General features: G+C 31.3%; 2 protein-coding genes and 1 long non-coding RNA gene across 7 annotated transcripts; all 3 read left to right on the top strand.

The window, feature by feature from the left end:
* The first annotated feature begins 1,210 nt into the window (after positions 1-1,210).
* LOC107412928 (protein ZINC INDUCED FACILITATOR-LIKE 1-like) lies at positions 1,211-7,232 on the top strand. 2 transcript variants are annotated; one of them, XM_060819632.1, is made up of 19 exons: positions 1,224-1,324; positions 1,464-1,501; positions 1,624-1,806; positions 2,235-2,275; positions 3,099-3,159; positions 3,254-3,356; positions 3,454-3,556; positions 3,705-3,758; positions 3,844-3,906; positions 4,110-4,159; positions 4,276-4,351; positions 4,589-4,765; positions 4,933-5,020; positions 5,163-5,248; positions 5,340-5,447; positions 5,656-5,700; positions 5,816-5,904; positions 6,151-6,194; positions 6,849-7,232. In XM_060819632.1, exons 3-19 carry the CDS (start codon positions 1,656-1,658, stop codon positions 6,932-6,934), a joined length of 1,425 nt encoding a protein of 474 aa, XP_060675615.1. In that variant the 5' UTR covers positions 1,224-1,324; positions 1,464-1,501; positions 1,624-1,655; the 3' UTR covers positions 6,935-7,232. The 2 variants fall into 2 exon arrangements, with proteins under 2 accessions (XP_060675614.1, XP_060675615.1); XM_060819631.1 differs by having other exon boundaries at positions 1,211-1,324; positions 1,464-1,806.
* Positions 7,233-8,513: 1,281 nt separating this feature from the next.
* Positions 8,514-12,400, top strand: LOC107412937 (uncharacterized). Of its 4 annotated transcripts, none has more exons than XR_001581012.4 (8): positions 8,541-9,023; positions 9,142-9,242; positions 9,541-9,604; positions 10,233-10,427; positions 10,949-11,350; positions 11,474-11,561; positions 11,886-11,977; positions 12,066-12,400. It is a non-coding gene; the product is annotated as an uncharacterized LOC107412937 (long non-coding RNA). The 4 variants fall into 4 exon arrangements; XR_003055129.3 differs by having other exon boundaries at positions 8,542-9,023; positions 10,233-10,444; XR_003055128.3 differs by having other exon boundaries at positions 8,514-9,023; positions 10,233-11,350.
* Positions 12,401-14,368: 1,968 nt separating this feature from the next.
* LOC107412921 (probable FBD-associated F-box protein At1g32375) lies at positions 14,369-15,202 on the top strand. Its single transcript, XM_016020750.1, has one exon. The coding sequence runs from the start codon at positions 14,369-14,371 to the stop codon at positions 15,200-15,202; it is 834 nt and encodes a 277-aa protein (XP_015876236.1).
* Positions 15,203-16,093: the final 891 nt, after the last annotated feature.

Here is a 16,093-nt window from a genome sequence, read left to right as displayed (position 1 = left end):
TCCCCGCCCCCCGGGGGCTCTTTCATTTTTTCTTTTTTCTTTTTTTTTTTTTGTTTTTTTTTTGGTTTTGTGAATTAACTTCGACGGTAAGGAATAGTCTTTGAAAATGATGGCATTGCCTGCACACTACAAAATTTTTGAAAAACAACTCTCAAATATGGTATCATAAGTGTAAATGATTGAAAAGAAAAAAGTAGACTAAGTTATGAAAACTCAATTTTGCCCCTTAATTTCAAAATAAATATCAAAATTTTATTTTATGATTTTTATGTAATAATAATATATCAAAATTTTTAATTTATTTATTATTTTAAATTATATTATTAATCACTATGTAAATGAAGTTAATAGTAAGTGATATCTTTTAATAAAGTAAATGATAAAATAATAATAAATTATTTATTTTAACACATGAGGATAATATGGACTTTTCATAAATCGATTTATTAGAAATTAAAAGGGAATAAATAATAATTATGTTAATCTCCCAAACACAAATAAATGATTTTTCAAACTTTTTATGCGGATCGAACTTCTACACAATAAAAAAAAAAAAAAAAAAAAACGACAATTGAAGGCGAAGTATCAAATCCCCCAAACAAAAAAAAAGAAAAAAAAAAGAAAAAAAAAAGAAAAAAAAAAAAAAAGGAAAGTGGGGAATAGAAAGAAAGAGAATTGAAGGCGAAGTATCAATCAATTATTGACGCCAACAGCAAGTTGATGGTGCCTTTTCGTAGATTTTCAACCATTGATCGAAGCTAATATCATCATACGGTCAACATTTGTATAGTTTATAATATTCATCCTCTGTTAAAAATAAAATAAAATAAAGTAACATAAAATTATAATAGTCATCCAATTCAGAGAAAAGACTCATCAGCCATTTGTCTCGCATCTGTTAGCGGTTGAGTGCCCTTTTACAAATCATTTTCTGTTGAATTTTATAGGTACAACTTTTTTTCTTTTTAGCTGAAATTTATGCATACAACTGGGATTTAGCTCTCGCTTTCCCTAATATAATATGATATCAATAACAGTAATACTAATAACAAGAAAATAAGTGTAATAAATATGCATATATTTTTTTGATAAATATATTAATAATATAATAATACACACCCAAAAACACTCTGATAAGTGGGCCCGATAATTTACGCTTGGATGACATTATTAGTAGCATGCCCGTAAGATCATTGGGGTGTGATCTTCCAAGAAAAATTCAATAGAAAAACGACAAGGAAAGTGACAAAGATTTGAATTTAATATGTGAAAAATACAGAATAATACCAACGTGGGTTTTTGAGAGTCAGAGATGAATTTTCAGGTTCTTCATGCTTATTTATTATTATTGTTATTTTTTTTACTGTGCGTTTTGTTTGCCATTTTTTTTTTATGTTATCGTTTCTATTTTGACTGTGGGTTTTGTTTGGTAATTTGTATTATAAATTTGTGAATGTCTGAAGCATTCAATGAGCTGTTTAGGAGGAGAAGCTTAAGAATGGTGAGTGTTTTGTCTTGCTGCCAAGCTTGATTCTGTCTATTTCTCCTAAATAATTCCTTTTCATGGTGAAGAAATAGGTAAAGTGTTTTCTTCTATCTTTCTCAATTATTCACAAAATCTAGGGGAAAATTATTGAAAAAAACCCAAAAAAAATATGGCGGAAGAGAGTAGAGAGAGTCTGCTGAAGGAGACGAAGGTGTACTATGAGAATTGCCCAGGTTGTAAGCTGGACAAGTATAATGAGACACACCCTGGTTTACCAATTAGAGGCCTCATTTACGTATGGATTATTGTTTTAACGAGTGGTAAGCTTTTTTCTCACTCTGCTTACTGTTTTTGTTTTCTGGGCATTCCAAATGCATTGTTGAAAGTGTTGCTTTTTTAACATGAAAGAAAATCCAATTTTGTTTTTGTTTCTATTATTATTATTTTCAAAAAAAGAATAACATAGATTAGCAATTGATTTCAACTGTCCTTTTTTTTTTTTTTTCCTTATTTTTCTTTTTTCCCTTGAACATAATTGGATAAGGTTTGGTACTTTTTTCATTTGGATGAATGTGATTTTTAAAGCAATTTGTTAAGAAATGAGCTCTTCTTCCACTTGCTGTTTCGATCATATATATATATACACACAAGTGCAGGCCACTTTGTATAAACAATGTTCTATGAATTTCCCAGCATATATATTAACTGTTTATGCCTGATGACTTTTCTTTTCTTGATTTGTTTCCAGCGCTGCCAATATCATCTCTGTTTCCATTCCTTTATTTCATGGTGAGATTTTTACTTCCGAGTAGTGTTTCCTCCATTAGATTGATCTGCAGGTAGCATAACTATATAGCATTTTCCATGCTAATGATGTCAGAGAATCTTGCTATGCTATTTCGAATTTTCTGAGTGCTTACGATCAATCTCTAACCTTGATTCTGTTTTGTGTGTTATCTGGACTTAAATATTCTGATGATATGGATATACGTCCCATTTGGCTTGTCGGACTGCTCTAACGGTGCTTGGCTGTTTCTCTTTCAGGATAAAATTGTAGGGGACAAACAAAATAGGTTCTTCAAGATTTTAGGATTTTCCTAGCAATATCTATATCTGCTATGGAATCCTTTTGTAATATTGAGTTTTTTTTTTTTTTTTTTTGGATAATTTACAATAATTTCACTCCCACTAATCCGGTGTGTCAAACCCACGACTTTCCAGTCATAAATGTGAGTGGCTTACCAATTAAGCCAACTTCACTTGTCAGTCGTAGATGTGAGTGGAGCTTACCAACTAAGCCAACTTCACTTGTCATGTTTAGTCTTTGAATTACTGAATCTTAAGTCTTTACTGTCCTCTCAACCTCTCTCTGCAAATTTCTTCTGTTTTAGAGCTTTATAGTTTCCTGGAGAAGCAACTTTGGCATGGATATATAAAATAAGATATCACAAGATGATTATATAATTGTTATACTTATTTGCTGTTTGTTCAGCTGTATTCTTGTACCTTGAATACTATATAAAGAACGAGACCTTTGCAGGTTTCGTCGAACTCATAACAGATAATCGATAGTATCCTGAAAATAACTATCTTTCTTAATACTGTTTTGCAGGTTAAAGACTTTCATATCGCAAAAAGAGAGGAAGATATTAGCTTCTATAGTGGTTTTATAGGTAAGAATATTTTTTAAGTAATTATCCCTGTTATTTCTTATTTTCTTCAATAAAAATGCACAGTAGCTAACATACTTTTTCAAATATTTTGAAGGCGCTGCATTTATGCTTGGCAGAGCTTGCACTTCTGTTTTCTGGGGGCTAGTGGCTGATCGCTATGGTCGAAAACCTGTCATAATATTAGGGACTATCGCAGTGTTAGCATCTACTACTATTTTGCCATTCAGATGCAGATTCATTATGTGAAACTAACTGTGGTTAGGTTCTAAAACAATCTTTGGTTGTTCATCTCAGGGTTACTTTCAACACTCTTTTTGGCCTTAGTGTAAACTATTGGATGGCCATTATTACAAGGTTTCTTCTCGGATGCTTGAATGGAGTGCTTGGACCTATAAAGGTACCAGTATCCTGTATGCTTTATTGATTGTTCCTCTACTGCTTCTTCCCTCTAGGATTTTTTATTTTTTATTTTATTTTATTTATTTTTTTTAAATTTTGTTGGTGTTTTTTTTTAACGTGCATGATCTAACTTCCTTTATGAGCAGGCGTATGCAGTTGAGGTCTTCCGGACTGAATACCAAGCTCTAGGCGTGTCAACTGTGAGTTTTGTTGGCCTGTGGTGTGAGCATTTTCTTAAATTTGTACCACATAATTTATGTGTAAAGAATTATAAATTGATTTCAGGTAAGTACAGCAATTGGTATAGGGTTGATAGTTGGCCCAGCTATTGGGGGCTACTTTGCTCAGGTACTTCTATTCCTTGCCCACACAAACTATAAGCAAATTGTTGTAGTTTATTATAACTGCTGCCTGCTGAATAATTGTTATGTTCAAACACAAGTGAATAAGTGTTTTCACAAATTTAAAAGAATTTTGTGAGTATTCTCTGTGTCTGTGTCTGTGTCTCACTGTTACAATTTTTGATGTTTCTCGACAATCTTGTCACCCAGCCTGCAGACAAGTTTCCAGAAATCTTTTCAAAAAATTCGTTGTTTGGAAGGTAAGCAAACTGGTTATTTTTTTGAAGTAAGTTTTTTTTCTTGTCTTATTTTGTCATTTCTTCTACTGATAGGTATCATAGACCATGACGTGCCAAATTCGAATTATTTCATGCAGGTTCCCATACTTCTTGCCTTGCTTATGTATATCACTTATGGCGTTTGGAGTAACTATTGCCTCCATATGGCTTCCGGTATGCAGAACTTATTAATTTATTTCTAGTTTGTTCGTTAAATCTCTATATGGATGTATGATATTCTTCGTTTCATTTCAAATTATTGTTAAATGTCGGTCTCCTATTAGCAAATTAACGAAATCCTTTCCTAAGCTTTTTGTAAATGATAAAATTTGGGTTTCATTGCTTTTTCTTGTCTTTCCTTTTGAAAATTCAAATTAATTTTGTATCTTTTGTGAATCTAAATAATTGTAGGAAACGTTACACAAGCACAATGATTCCGTGGAAGCATTGGAAACAACTGCTAAGAAAACAGACCAAAAAACTGAAGTGGAAAAAACACCTAAGAAAAACCTTCTTAGGAATTGGCCCTTAATGTCTTCAATCCTTACTTACTGTGTTTTCTCACTTCATAGCATGGCATATACAGAGGTACTTTCCATAATCTGTTTTAGTTACCAAATAACTATTCACATTTCTTTTCATAAATTTGTAATTCTGTTGATAGTATGAGGGAAAAAAGAACATCCCAGTTTACATAGAAATTAGTTTGCATTTCTTACAATCTGTTTTGTTATGTATTCACTTTTTTCTATTAGATTTTCTCATTATGGGCCACAAGTCCTCGGAAACTTTGGGGGTTGAGTTATACAAGTGAGGATGTTGGTCAAATTCTCACAATCTCTGGTAAGCATATATATGATGGCGCACCATATTACCTCTCTTACCATCAAAAAACATATTCCCTTTTCTATATCCGTTTTCTACAAATGTTAGTACATTACTTATTATTTTCTAGAAATGCCTCAAGTTTTTGACATCTTACCAGGTTGTAGTCTTTTTGTCTTCCAAAGTTTTCTATATCCATATATAGAAAAGATGATCGGTGCCACAGTGGCTGCTCGTATTTCAGGGGTATGCTGCTTGTTGCATCTGTATATTGTGTATTGCTCTTGTAAAGTAATATTATTATTCTTCTGATTTTGGGTAAACTTTCCATATGCAGGTTCTAACTATACCTTTGTTGACAGCTTACCCCTATATAGCAATGTTGTCAGGATTCACTCTTTACTTCTTGTTAAATGTGGCATCTATAATAAAGAATGTCTTATCTGTAAGCAATCATACAACTTAAAGATCTCTGTTATTCATTGGATGTTCTGTTGGTTTGATATGCATAGTCAGTTGGTGGTTACTTATTAATACATTCGTTTTCGATTTGAAAGTATCTTTATGTTTTAGATCGCTTAATTTGTAAAACCGTGTTCTTTCTTATTCTAACTGACAATCTGTTCTTTTTCTTTTCTTTGTTTTGTAACTAGACCGCCATTATAACTGGTTTGCTCCTCATCCAAAGCAGAGCTGTGGTAAAGTTTGTTTTCTTGATTTGTTTTAATTTCTATTTTTCTTTTGTTTGTGAAATTAATAAGCCTTAGCAAAATTAAGTGTCTTAATTCAACTTGATCATGTACTCAACACCAGGAACAAAATCAAAGAGGTGCTGCTAATGGGATTGCAATGACTCTGATGTCTTTGTTCAAAGCTGTTGGCCCAGCTGCAGGCGGTGCAATGTACTTTCGCTTTTCTATCTACTCTCTCTAACAGAAAAAAAAAAAAGAAAAGAAAAGTATACGTGAAATCAATAAATTACTAGCATGTACAGAGAAATTCAGATGCTCATTTTGTGCTACTTATATAAACTGGACCAAGCTTACACTTTCTTTTTTCTGACTAATTAAATTAAATTGTTGTCTAAAGGTGTTGTTTTATTTTTTCAATTTTAACACTTTTATCATTTATGATCTTTATCTCAACAGTTTATCGTGGTCACAAACACGTCTAGATGCGTCTTTCCTTCCAGGTATGATATTAAAGTGACCTCCTTTTCATCCTAAATTCTCATTTGACAAACACATTTTGTCTATATGTACATGCCTCACAATCTTAGAGGTACTTGCCCTTATCTGGCAACTTCAAAATTTTGGATGAATTTGCAGAACTGATTCTAAATATATAAATCACGCAGTAAGGAGCAAAACGAGAAGTCACCATCAGAATGCAGTGTTCATTACTGTCAATTACCAAATAGAGATAGAAATACACATAGTGAAAAACCGGCTAACCATTTCCATCAATTAAAAAACATAAACTGCCATAAAGCATTCAAAACAGACTTCCTCTCCTAACCATTTTTCCTACTCTTAATACCATTCTGTTGAGGCTGTAGCGAACTCAATCTCATTCAAACCCTATCTTTCTTATGCACTTTTGAGGTTAGATTGGATTTTTTAACCTTCATCCAAAACATATATAGTTAAGATTTATGTGACAGTACTCAGCAGATGGATCCTTTTGACTTTTATTTAATGTATTGAGCAAGGTTACTGTCTTATTAGGAAATCAAAGTGTGGAATTCTCATTTTACAGTAGCAATCTCAGTGTGAAATCTGAATTTACAGTTTATGAGATAAATATGTAAATTCATCAGCTAATTAGTATTTTTTTTTTAATGCAGGCACCCACATGGTTTTCTTCCTCCTGAATGTAGTCGACGCTATTGGAGTGCTGATGACATTCAAACCATTTCTACCAACACCATAGTATGGATCAGTATATATATATATATATATATATGTATATGTAGTTGAATATAGAACTCCGTTTCATGTGAAAAGCTCAAAGGAAGTCCGTCAATATTGAGATTATTGAATCTTTGTTTGGACATCACTGCCTGCATTGTACTTTTCCATAATTTTGCTTCTTAGGAGGAAAAAGAAAATCTCCCATTCAATTATTCGAATGGGAAATTTTTTTTTTTATTATTTATTTTATTTTGTTTTGAAGTTGTATTGATTATTATTTTTTATTTTTATTTTTTGGTTTGAAGTTGTATTGATTATTTATTTGTTACTCTATTTTATTTTGTATCTACTTTATTGTTTTTTTTTCTTTTTTTTTTTTTTTGGGTAATAATCTACTTTAATGTATTATTGAAGCATGCAGTGCTATATTTCTTGGCAAGTTTACAAATTTAGACAAACCATACTTTTTGCAATAAATAATGAAAGTCCAACTGGATTTTTATGTTCTCTCGGAGACTTTGGCTAATGTACCAATAGTTCAATTAATTATTTGAAATTAAAAAGCTATTTGAGAGAATTGTCATTATCTTTTCCACATTGGTATTCCATAATATATATATATATATATATATATATATATATATATATATATATATATATGTATGTATATATAGCAAATTAATGAGAAAAGTGCTACTGTATCTAAATTTAATTATAATTAGATAACAAGAAAATAAAATTTAAGTATTTTCTATAATCACTGAAAAATATTAATTTTCTTCTTCACAGTTTTATAGGTCAGAAGTGTGAATAAATTTATTAATTAAACAAGTTGATATCTAATTGAACAGAAGTTGATTAAAGGCAAACTATACAAGTCACTCAATATAGTTTAATTAAATTTTAAAAATTATTAATAGTATTTATTACCATTATTTATTAAAAGTATTCCTCCAAAAAAAAAAAAAAATTCTCGACCATTCTTCATGAAACTGAGGATCTATTTTTTTCATATTTATTTATTTTAAGCTAAAATATATTTTATCCTTTTGAATTTTCATATGTTACACTATACTATTTAAACTCTAAAAATTACCACATCGCTACTTGTTTTATTATTTTTGTATCATTTTGGTGTAACCTATAAAAGAGGTGTTAAAAAACCTGACAGAAATTTACATGTGCAGTTCAAATGACCTTTTTTTTTTATTTTTTTATTTTTAAAGATATTTCAGGGAATTTAAAAAATTGAAAAATGCGTTGAATGATTTGGAGTTTGACCGGGATATCTAAAAATGGACATCTTTGAAGAATTTATTTACTATGAATAATTCTCCTTGGCAATCAAAGAGTCCAGTTGAGCATCCAATGGCGTTTTATGAAGAAGCCCAGAAACTATATAAAAGAGAGATATTTGTGGGTGTAAAAGCAAAGGTTAACGGCTTGGTATAATAAGTCCAACATGTGGAAGTCATATGGATTAAGGTTAGAAAAGAGGCAAACACGCTCAAGCACAGGGCATGAACTGTCATTCTGACGGTCGGTTTTGGAGGAATACCTGCCATTCAAATTTTTTTTGTCATTATTGATTTTTAGAATCAATGTATTTTAGCATAATATCAGAATCAAAATTTAAAAGATTTTGAATCCAAAAAAAAGATCAGAAAAGACAGACCATCAGAATGACAAAAAAATAATAATAAATTAAATGGTAATGTAAAATTTTTAAATTTTAAATGATAAAATGTTAAGCGCCAAAGGCATAAAAATTCAGAGGGCTTACCCTTTATTTTAAAAAATGAAATGATTTATAAGAAAAAGAAGAGAAACTGGAAAAAGAGAAAGGAGAAAAAGAAAAAAGCAAATTGGAAATGGAGAGGAGAAGCAACCGATTTCAACGTCCAAATCCAAACCCACCGGTCTTCTTCTTCTCGGGAACCAACAACAACTTCTCACTAACAAATTCTCTTCAAACCCACTCAAAATTCGGATGATTCAACAAGCAGAAGAAGAAGCACTGCCCATCAACAAAAACAACAAGAAAACAACGCGAAAATGCGACTTCTGGCATTCCACCATTGTTGGAACTTGCTCTTTGATATGCCCAGGTTTTGGTTGTTTTGTTTTGTTTCCCTTTTTTTTTTTTTTTTTTTTTTTTTTTTTTTTTTTTCCCTTTGTTTTGCTTAAATTTGCCCATTTGGATACATTTGGTATGTATAAATGCAGAGAGCGAAAGGGCTCAGCGTAAAAGGCTACGGGATTTAGCTGTGTTTGAGAGGTTGAATGGAAATCCAGCTCAATCTTCTCCAAGCCTAGCAGTTAGAAAGGTTGGCTTTTTTACCTGCTCTGTTTTTGTTCATTTGCTCTCTTACTTCATCAAGTTCAAAGATGCATCTTTATTTATTCATTTATTGATTTTTCTTATATTAGCCTTTTGATTGGAAAGATAATTATGGGTTTTGCTGTTCATTTATCAAAAGGAGACTGTACAATCGAATATTGAATTTTCAAATTTTTTCCCCCTTATGATAGTGAAATTATTTTTTAGTTTCTATTCACTTAAGTTTGTTTCATGCTTTTTTTAAATGTATCATGTCTTTCTTTGGGATTCATTCTTACTTGCAGAGCATTTGTTTAAGATGGAGAAGCTTGTTGTTAACTGGATTCTTTGGCGGCGAAAAGATCTTGGGTTAGTTAGTTACTTGCTTTCTCCAATTGTTCTGTTGTGGAAAGATAATGGTATTTGAGTTTTTATTCATTTACCACTAAAGTTAGGATTTAGTGTATGGTAGAGGTTATGAGTGGTTTTTCAAATGGAATCCTATTGGGGGGTTGAAATGTGTGTTTTCTTGCTTTTGTGATTTTTTGGTGCATCAAGAAAGAAAGATATAGAATTCTACAATTGATCCAAACTCATGAATCCCCTCCATTTCAATATTTGTTTGTGAAGTTGCATGTGATTGATCTGTATCATTTTAGCTTTGATATATCTTGTCTATTTACCATAAATAGATATTTTTGTGCACAGCTTAATTTTGGCGGAGTATCTGTTTCCCATGATGCCTATTTTTTTTGGCATATCTTCTATGTTGGGTATATGACTTCGTCCATTATCAGCTTGTTGTTAATCTGTTTGAAAATGTCATTTAACCTACAAAATTGTGTTTTTAAGCCTGTTAATATATATGGCTTAACTATTTTTTAGTTATATGGGATCCAAAGGTTCCTCCTTTTATGACTGGTAATCATAAAGTTAGAAGATGATCAAATTCGATGAAACAGCAACTCATCAGTGTTTTTTCTCACTGGTTCTGCAGAACCTTAACCATAAAGGGAGTGCAAGCATTAGATGTTCGATCCCTCCCTGTTTTGGAAGACACTTTAAACTACCTTCTAGGACTGTTGGATAATACAGAACATCCTTATGAAGTAGTCCATGACTTCATCTTTGATAGGACAAGATCCATAAGACAAGATATTACCATGCAGAATATTGTCAATAGTAGTAATGCGTACGTATCAGCAAAGGGTGTGTTTTTCTGAGAAACCTTCAGTTGTCTTTGCATTCTAAAAGTTTTTCTTCTGAACATGCCTACCGATGTTAGTATTTCCCTTCCATATATATGTTTTTTGTTGACACAATATTTGTACAATAAAGGATTGTCTTGCGTGGTCAAATCGTATTATCAAATCTTTTGTATTGATTTCCTATCAATCAAAGATTGTTTATTATCAGAAAAAAATAAAAAAATCAGATTGCATTATCTTGTGAAGTTTACTCTTTGACTTGTATTATCTTGTGGAGCAAACAACAAATTGCATCAGATGCTTGAGCTTGAAACCAAATTTAGGGTATTACTCAGTTGTATTATTCATTATATATGAACGCATATGACAAGCAAGCCACCATTACTAATTGATACTTTTGTGCACATATTCATCTATTTAGTTCTGTAATTATTTAGTATTTGGATCTTTAAATCATGAGAACATGTAAAATGCTGTATATAATTGCATGTGTTTTATTTTATAGGTTAAATTTCATGTCATATCTCACTACAAGCTTAGAAGTTGTGGTACCTCTCTGAATACTTCTGTACATTACCCCAACATGGAGCAGCTTACAGAGGCTCTGACTACTCTTTTCAATCTGCATGAAGCCAATCGTAGCTCCAATTCTACTTATAAAAATGAAGCCGAATTCTGTTCTTATTATGTGCTGCTTCATCTTGGTTCTAACCGCTAACCAGTGGTTGATCTCCATTTTATGGCCATACTAGTAGTTTTTCCTTTATTGCTGTCTTGCGCTAAGTCTTAAGTACATGATATGTAGCTATTCTGATCTGGGGGGAAAGTCACTCTCTGTGTGGTTTTGCAATGCGTCTTCTCCGATTATCAATTTGACAGAAATGAGCTTTGCCCGGAATATTTAACTGTAATCTTATATTTCAAGATCCAGCTTCGTTTTGAACTCCTTTGCTTTTCTTTTTAGTTATTTAGTTCTGATATTCGTACTGTGAACTGAAAATTTGCATTTTACTGCTCATTGATATTTTAGGATGGGGAGTTACAAGCGTTTTTTATGCGTTACTGAATCCAAGGCATTTTACCTCCAATACTACATTATCGAACCTTACGTGGATGGGGTATACATACAACACCAGTTATCCCATCAACTATTCATAATGATGTTTTTCTAATCTTGACATTCTGTTATAGCATCACTTTGACCAATCAAGTGCATATTAAATTTTCGTTATTTCTAATTGCTAGATTCTCTGACTTCTAATTTTGGCAGTCAAAACGGTTTTATTTATTGGACATGTTTACCTGCATTTTATATGGCTCTTTAAACCTTTTGCTGTTGATGAATTTCATTCGTCGAAATTTTGTTCAGTTCATATGTATAACCTTCTTGTTTCGATGCAAAATGCAATTATCATTTGTTATTTGCTTTTGTTATTTAAAAGGTCTGGGCATTGGCGCTCTCATGTATCAATAACTGTGGCTAAAACTTCATCCCTATCCTTTAGCACACCTATCCAACCTATTGATGATGAAGGTTTGATTTCCATTAATTAGAATCTACTTATTTTTTGGCTGTATATTAACTAGTTCTTGAGTTTGAAAGTTGTCTGTGCTTCTTCTAGGATCTGATACAAAATCACTTTGCAAGGCATGTGGTCTTGAAATTTGCATGGACGAAGAAGGAAATAAGTTATTACCAACCAAGCTAACAACCTTCTCTTGTTCCGAAGGAGGTTTGGAGTTCTACAGCTTCTCAGGTTTGGAATGGCACAACCTTTTCTTGTTCCAAAGAAAAATTGTTCCTCATGTACTTGCTCCTTTTTTACACCTTCACTGGTGCTAAGTATAAGTTTTACATATTTAATGATATGGAAAAATTATTTGTAAGTACAACTTGGGTTTTAACATTTTTGAAATAATTATTTGTTAATATTGTCGTTCAAATTCTTTTTATTTATTTGTTATTTAACTTCTGGTTTACTATTTCTTTCGGCACCCTGCCCGAGTAAGATAAACTACCAAATGGCTAGCCTCCCGCTCGAGGATTGAAGCGCTTGTCTTAATACCATCCTTATACATGATTTGACACAAACTTAAGAAAAGTAAAATCAAATTAATTGTATTATCTTACTTTTCAATTTGAAACTGCATCAATACAATTATGACCAAATGCAAAAGTGCAAAATGGGATGTTTTACTTGTTGAGGTGACGCGTAAGCCTAAGGCAACGAGTCTTAGGCTTTTAAGGTTAAAAAACGATAAATATATTGAACTAAATAAACAAAATATTTTAGAACATCTACAATAACATACAAACATAATTAAAGAACATTAAACTATAAATATATTTAAGTGTGTATATATATTGCTTTGCTGACGTTGGAAACACACATTTAAATTTTTTTTTTTTTAAGAAAAGAAACTATTCTATGCAAGTTTTTTAAAAGAATAACAATGGCCTTTTTTTCTTTTTTAAATACTATAATAAAATGCCTTAATTAAAATTTATCACATAAGTTAATGATTTTCATGGATAGTGATTAATAATAAAACTCATAAAAAAAGAAAATTAAAAAAAAAAACTTTTTACTATTAAAATTTGTCTTTGAGCAACAAAAGATTAAATAATAGTAATAATGATTTTTTTGTTTACAATTAAATTTCATGGTAAGAAATTTTGTAAGTTTACTTGCCATAAACTGCATTTTAACCAATTACTTACCAAGGAAGTTTTAAACTAGTGTTTAATTAAAAGAAATTTAAAATCTTGGTAAATAAAAGCTTTTTGGAAAATCAAATCAAACAAATATCAAAAAAAGGATATTTGAAATATTAGGAGGAACTATAGGGACAACATTTAAAGATTTAAAAAAAAAAAAAAAAAAAAAACTCACCTCAAAGATGAGAATCATTTGTAAATGACATAAAATTAATTGATTGATGGGAGAGGTCTGGGGACATCTAAAATGGGATAACATTAATTGATTGATAGGAGAGATTTGGGGACATCAAAAATAGGAAAGAACGTCAACGAATAATACTACTATGGCACCAAGAATATTCCACCAGCGCATTGATCAATTATTTTTACTTTCATGATTATAAATTTGTTGAACATAATAGACGTCTATTTATTTATTAAAAAAATATTTACTCAGAGCTTCTATTTAATTATTTAATTAATTTTTTTAAATAAATTGGGAAGGGTGATTTTATCACTAAGTCCAAGGCTTGGGTTTATCACCAGTGATCAATATTAATTGGGCTATCCTAAAGGATATTAATCAATTAATTAAAATTAGAAAGTTTAAAATATCTAAAAAAAACAATTTTATTTTGAAAAAAAGTTTAGCGCAAAAGAAAAAAATAGAAAGAAAATAAAATATTTCAAAAAACAATATATATATATATATATAGAGCTATCACGAAGAAGTCGGCATAATTTTTCCAAACAATATTAGAAAAGATGGAAATAAAAAAAGACGGTGTAACTTTTTTGAAATTTGCACCATAAAAAAAATTATATATAGGCTGCGCCAACTAGGTTTAAGTATTTGATACTTCATTTGGTTGTTCCGTTCTTATAGTCTCAACATATCAATTGATTTTTCAGAATCGTCGCTGGCTTCTGCAACCAACGGCAACAATTATTCTCCCGATCAGATCTCTGGCGGTGAGTCTTGAGTTTTTTTTTTTTTTTTTTTTTTTTTTTTTTTTCCCGTTTTTATATCAAATTCGGGTATGTCTCAGTTCAAATATTACATGCTTCAAACAGCAATTAGTTCAACCAAAAGGGATAAAATATTAGTTTGGGTTAATGAATTCCATTAGTTTTTGTTTTTGTTTTGGTTTGTTTGTTTGGTGCCGCAGCTAGCCCAATCAACCCACCTTTATTTTCTATCACTGCAGCCTCCATATATAAACAATGGAAAACGTCCTGATCAATGAGAAAGAACAAGAAGAAGAAGCCAGAGATCGATTGTCAAGTTTACCTAGAGAACTAATACCTAATATTCTCAAATTCTTATCCATCCCGGATGTGTTTCCGATGCACTACCTCTCCAAACAGTGGACAACTATGTACTGGTGGCTTCACATTCCCACTATCAAGTTTGTCTATAAAGACAGAGAATTTACCCTCGATGAGTACAAGCTAGTCAGAAACTGTTTGAATTGTCGCTGCCACCAACATGCTAAAATTACCAGCTTTAAGCTTCACCTGCTTCATGCTTATACACGCGATATTGGTCTTGAAGACATATATTATTGGCTATCTTGTTTCTCTAAAACAAATACTTTGAAGGAGCTAGATCTTCGTATCAAATATAGTACCACACGTGACATATTCCCTATCATACCCGAATCGGTATTGCTTAATGTAAGATCGTCTTTGATTCTTCTTAAGTTACAAGATATAAGTTTGAAGTTATCAAATACTAGTGATATAATTAGCCCTCCCTCACTAATAACTCCTTCTTTGATCAATCCCCGCTTCGAAAATGCTACCATCTTTCAAAATCTAATTTCTGGATGCCCTTCTATTAAGAGTTTGCAATTAGGTGGACGCCAATTTTTCTTGAAGGAGAAGGAGTCCGATCCTCATTCTAATGCTTGGAAATTGAAATGGGTGGATTTCTGTGCTCTAGAGCCTACTAGTTGTGTTTGTGTATCACTCATAAGTCTTATATTAGGAGATGTTCGTATTAGCGACGAGGGGTTAGAAAACCTTATTCTTGGACTTCCTCTTTTGAGAGATTAACTTTGAATTCTTGTTCTGGATTGAGAGAATCCAATATTCGTACCCAAACCCTAAAATCTTTCTACTGTTATAACGAAGACATTTGTAAAAGTGCCACACTTGATACACCAAATCTAGTCAAATTTAACTGCAATGGATGTGTGTATTCCTACTTTTCCATAAACTCTACTAATCTATTACAAGTCAACCTATCATTCAACTGCGGCTATACGGAAATAGAATGGTATTTGGATATGATAATGTTTCTTTCAGGTCTTAATTGCTCTAGCTCCACTTCGATGAAGTTGTGTATTCCCCCTACTAAGGTATGTTGCATGTTGTATGTATTCCCTCCAATAGTATATATTAATTTCTTAATTAATTTCTTAATTATTTATTTAATATGATGTTTTATATATATATATATATATATATATATATATATATATAAATTCATGAAATTTTAAACTTAATCCTCTCCGTAAGAGAAAAAATAGTATCAAAAAAAATAAAAGCTTACCTCTTACCAACTTAAACTTTAAAAGAAGTGATCATTCAACTTTTTCTATAGACAAACTGTATATTTATATTATGCTACATTTGTCTTTCTTTGTTTCAGTAGTAGACATAAGTTGGTATATGTCAGGACCCGTCCAGAATTCCTCCTCCGGAACCCTAGACAGCCCTGATCCCAGGAAAATACCACCGAACCTTCCAACGGAAAATCCGGCAGCACCTCCCCTAAGGGATTTACTTACCACACCTCCCCCTACTAAGGTATGTTGCATGTTGTATGTATTCCCTCCAATAGTATATATTAATTTCTTAATTAATTTCTTAATTATTTATTTAATATGATGTTTTATATATATATATATATATATATAAATTCATGAAATTTTAAACTTAATC

Source organism: Ziziphus jujuba, chromosome 8 (genome assembly GCF_031755915.1).
Source record: "Ziziphus jujuba cultivar Dongzao chromosome 8, ASM3175591v1".
Taxonomy (NCBI): domain Eukaryota; kingdom Viridiplantae; phylum Streptophyta; class Magnoliopsida; order Rosales; family Rhamnaceae; genus Ziziphus; species Ziziphus jujuba.
The sequence above is the reverse complement of the archived record's forward strand: the minus strand, read 5'-3'. Positions and strand labels throughout refer to the sequence as shown.

Excerpts from the sequence above, each read along its gene's own strand:
- LOC107412921 (XM_016020750.1), top strand. The coding sequence starts at position 14,369 with ATGGAAAACGTCCTGATCAATGAGAAAGAACAAGAAGAAGAAGCCAGA.
- LOC107412928 (XM_060819631.1), top strand. The coding sequence starts at position 1,656 with ATGGCGGAAGAGAGTAGAGAGAGTCTGCTGAAGGAGACGAAGGTGTAC. Across the intron at positions 3,160-3,253 it reads CTTCTATAGTGGTTTTATAG|GCGCTGCATTTATGCTTGGC; the intron begins GTAAGAATATTT and ends AATATTTTGAAG. Across the intron at positions 3,907-4,109 it reads TTGGGGGCTACTTTGCTCAG|CCTGCAGACAAGTTTCCAGA; the intron begins GTACTTCTATTC and ends CTTGTCACCCAG.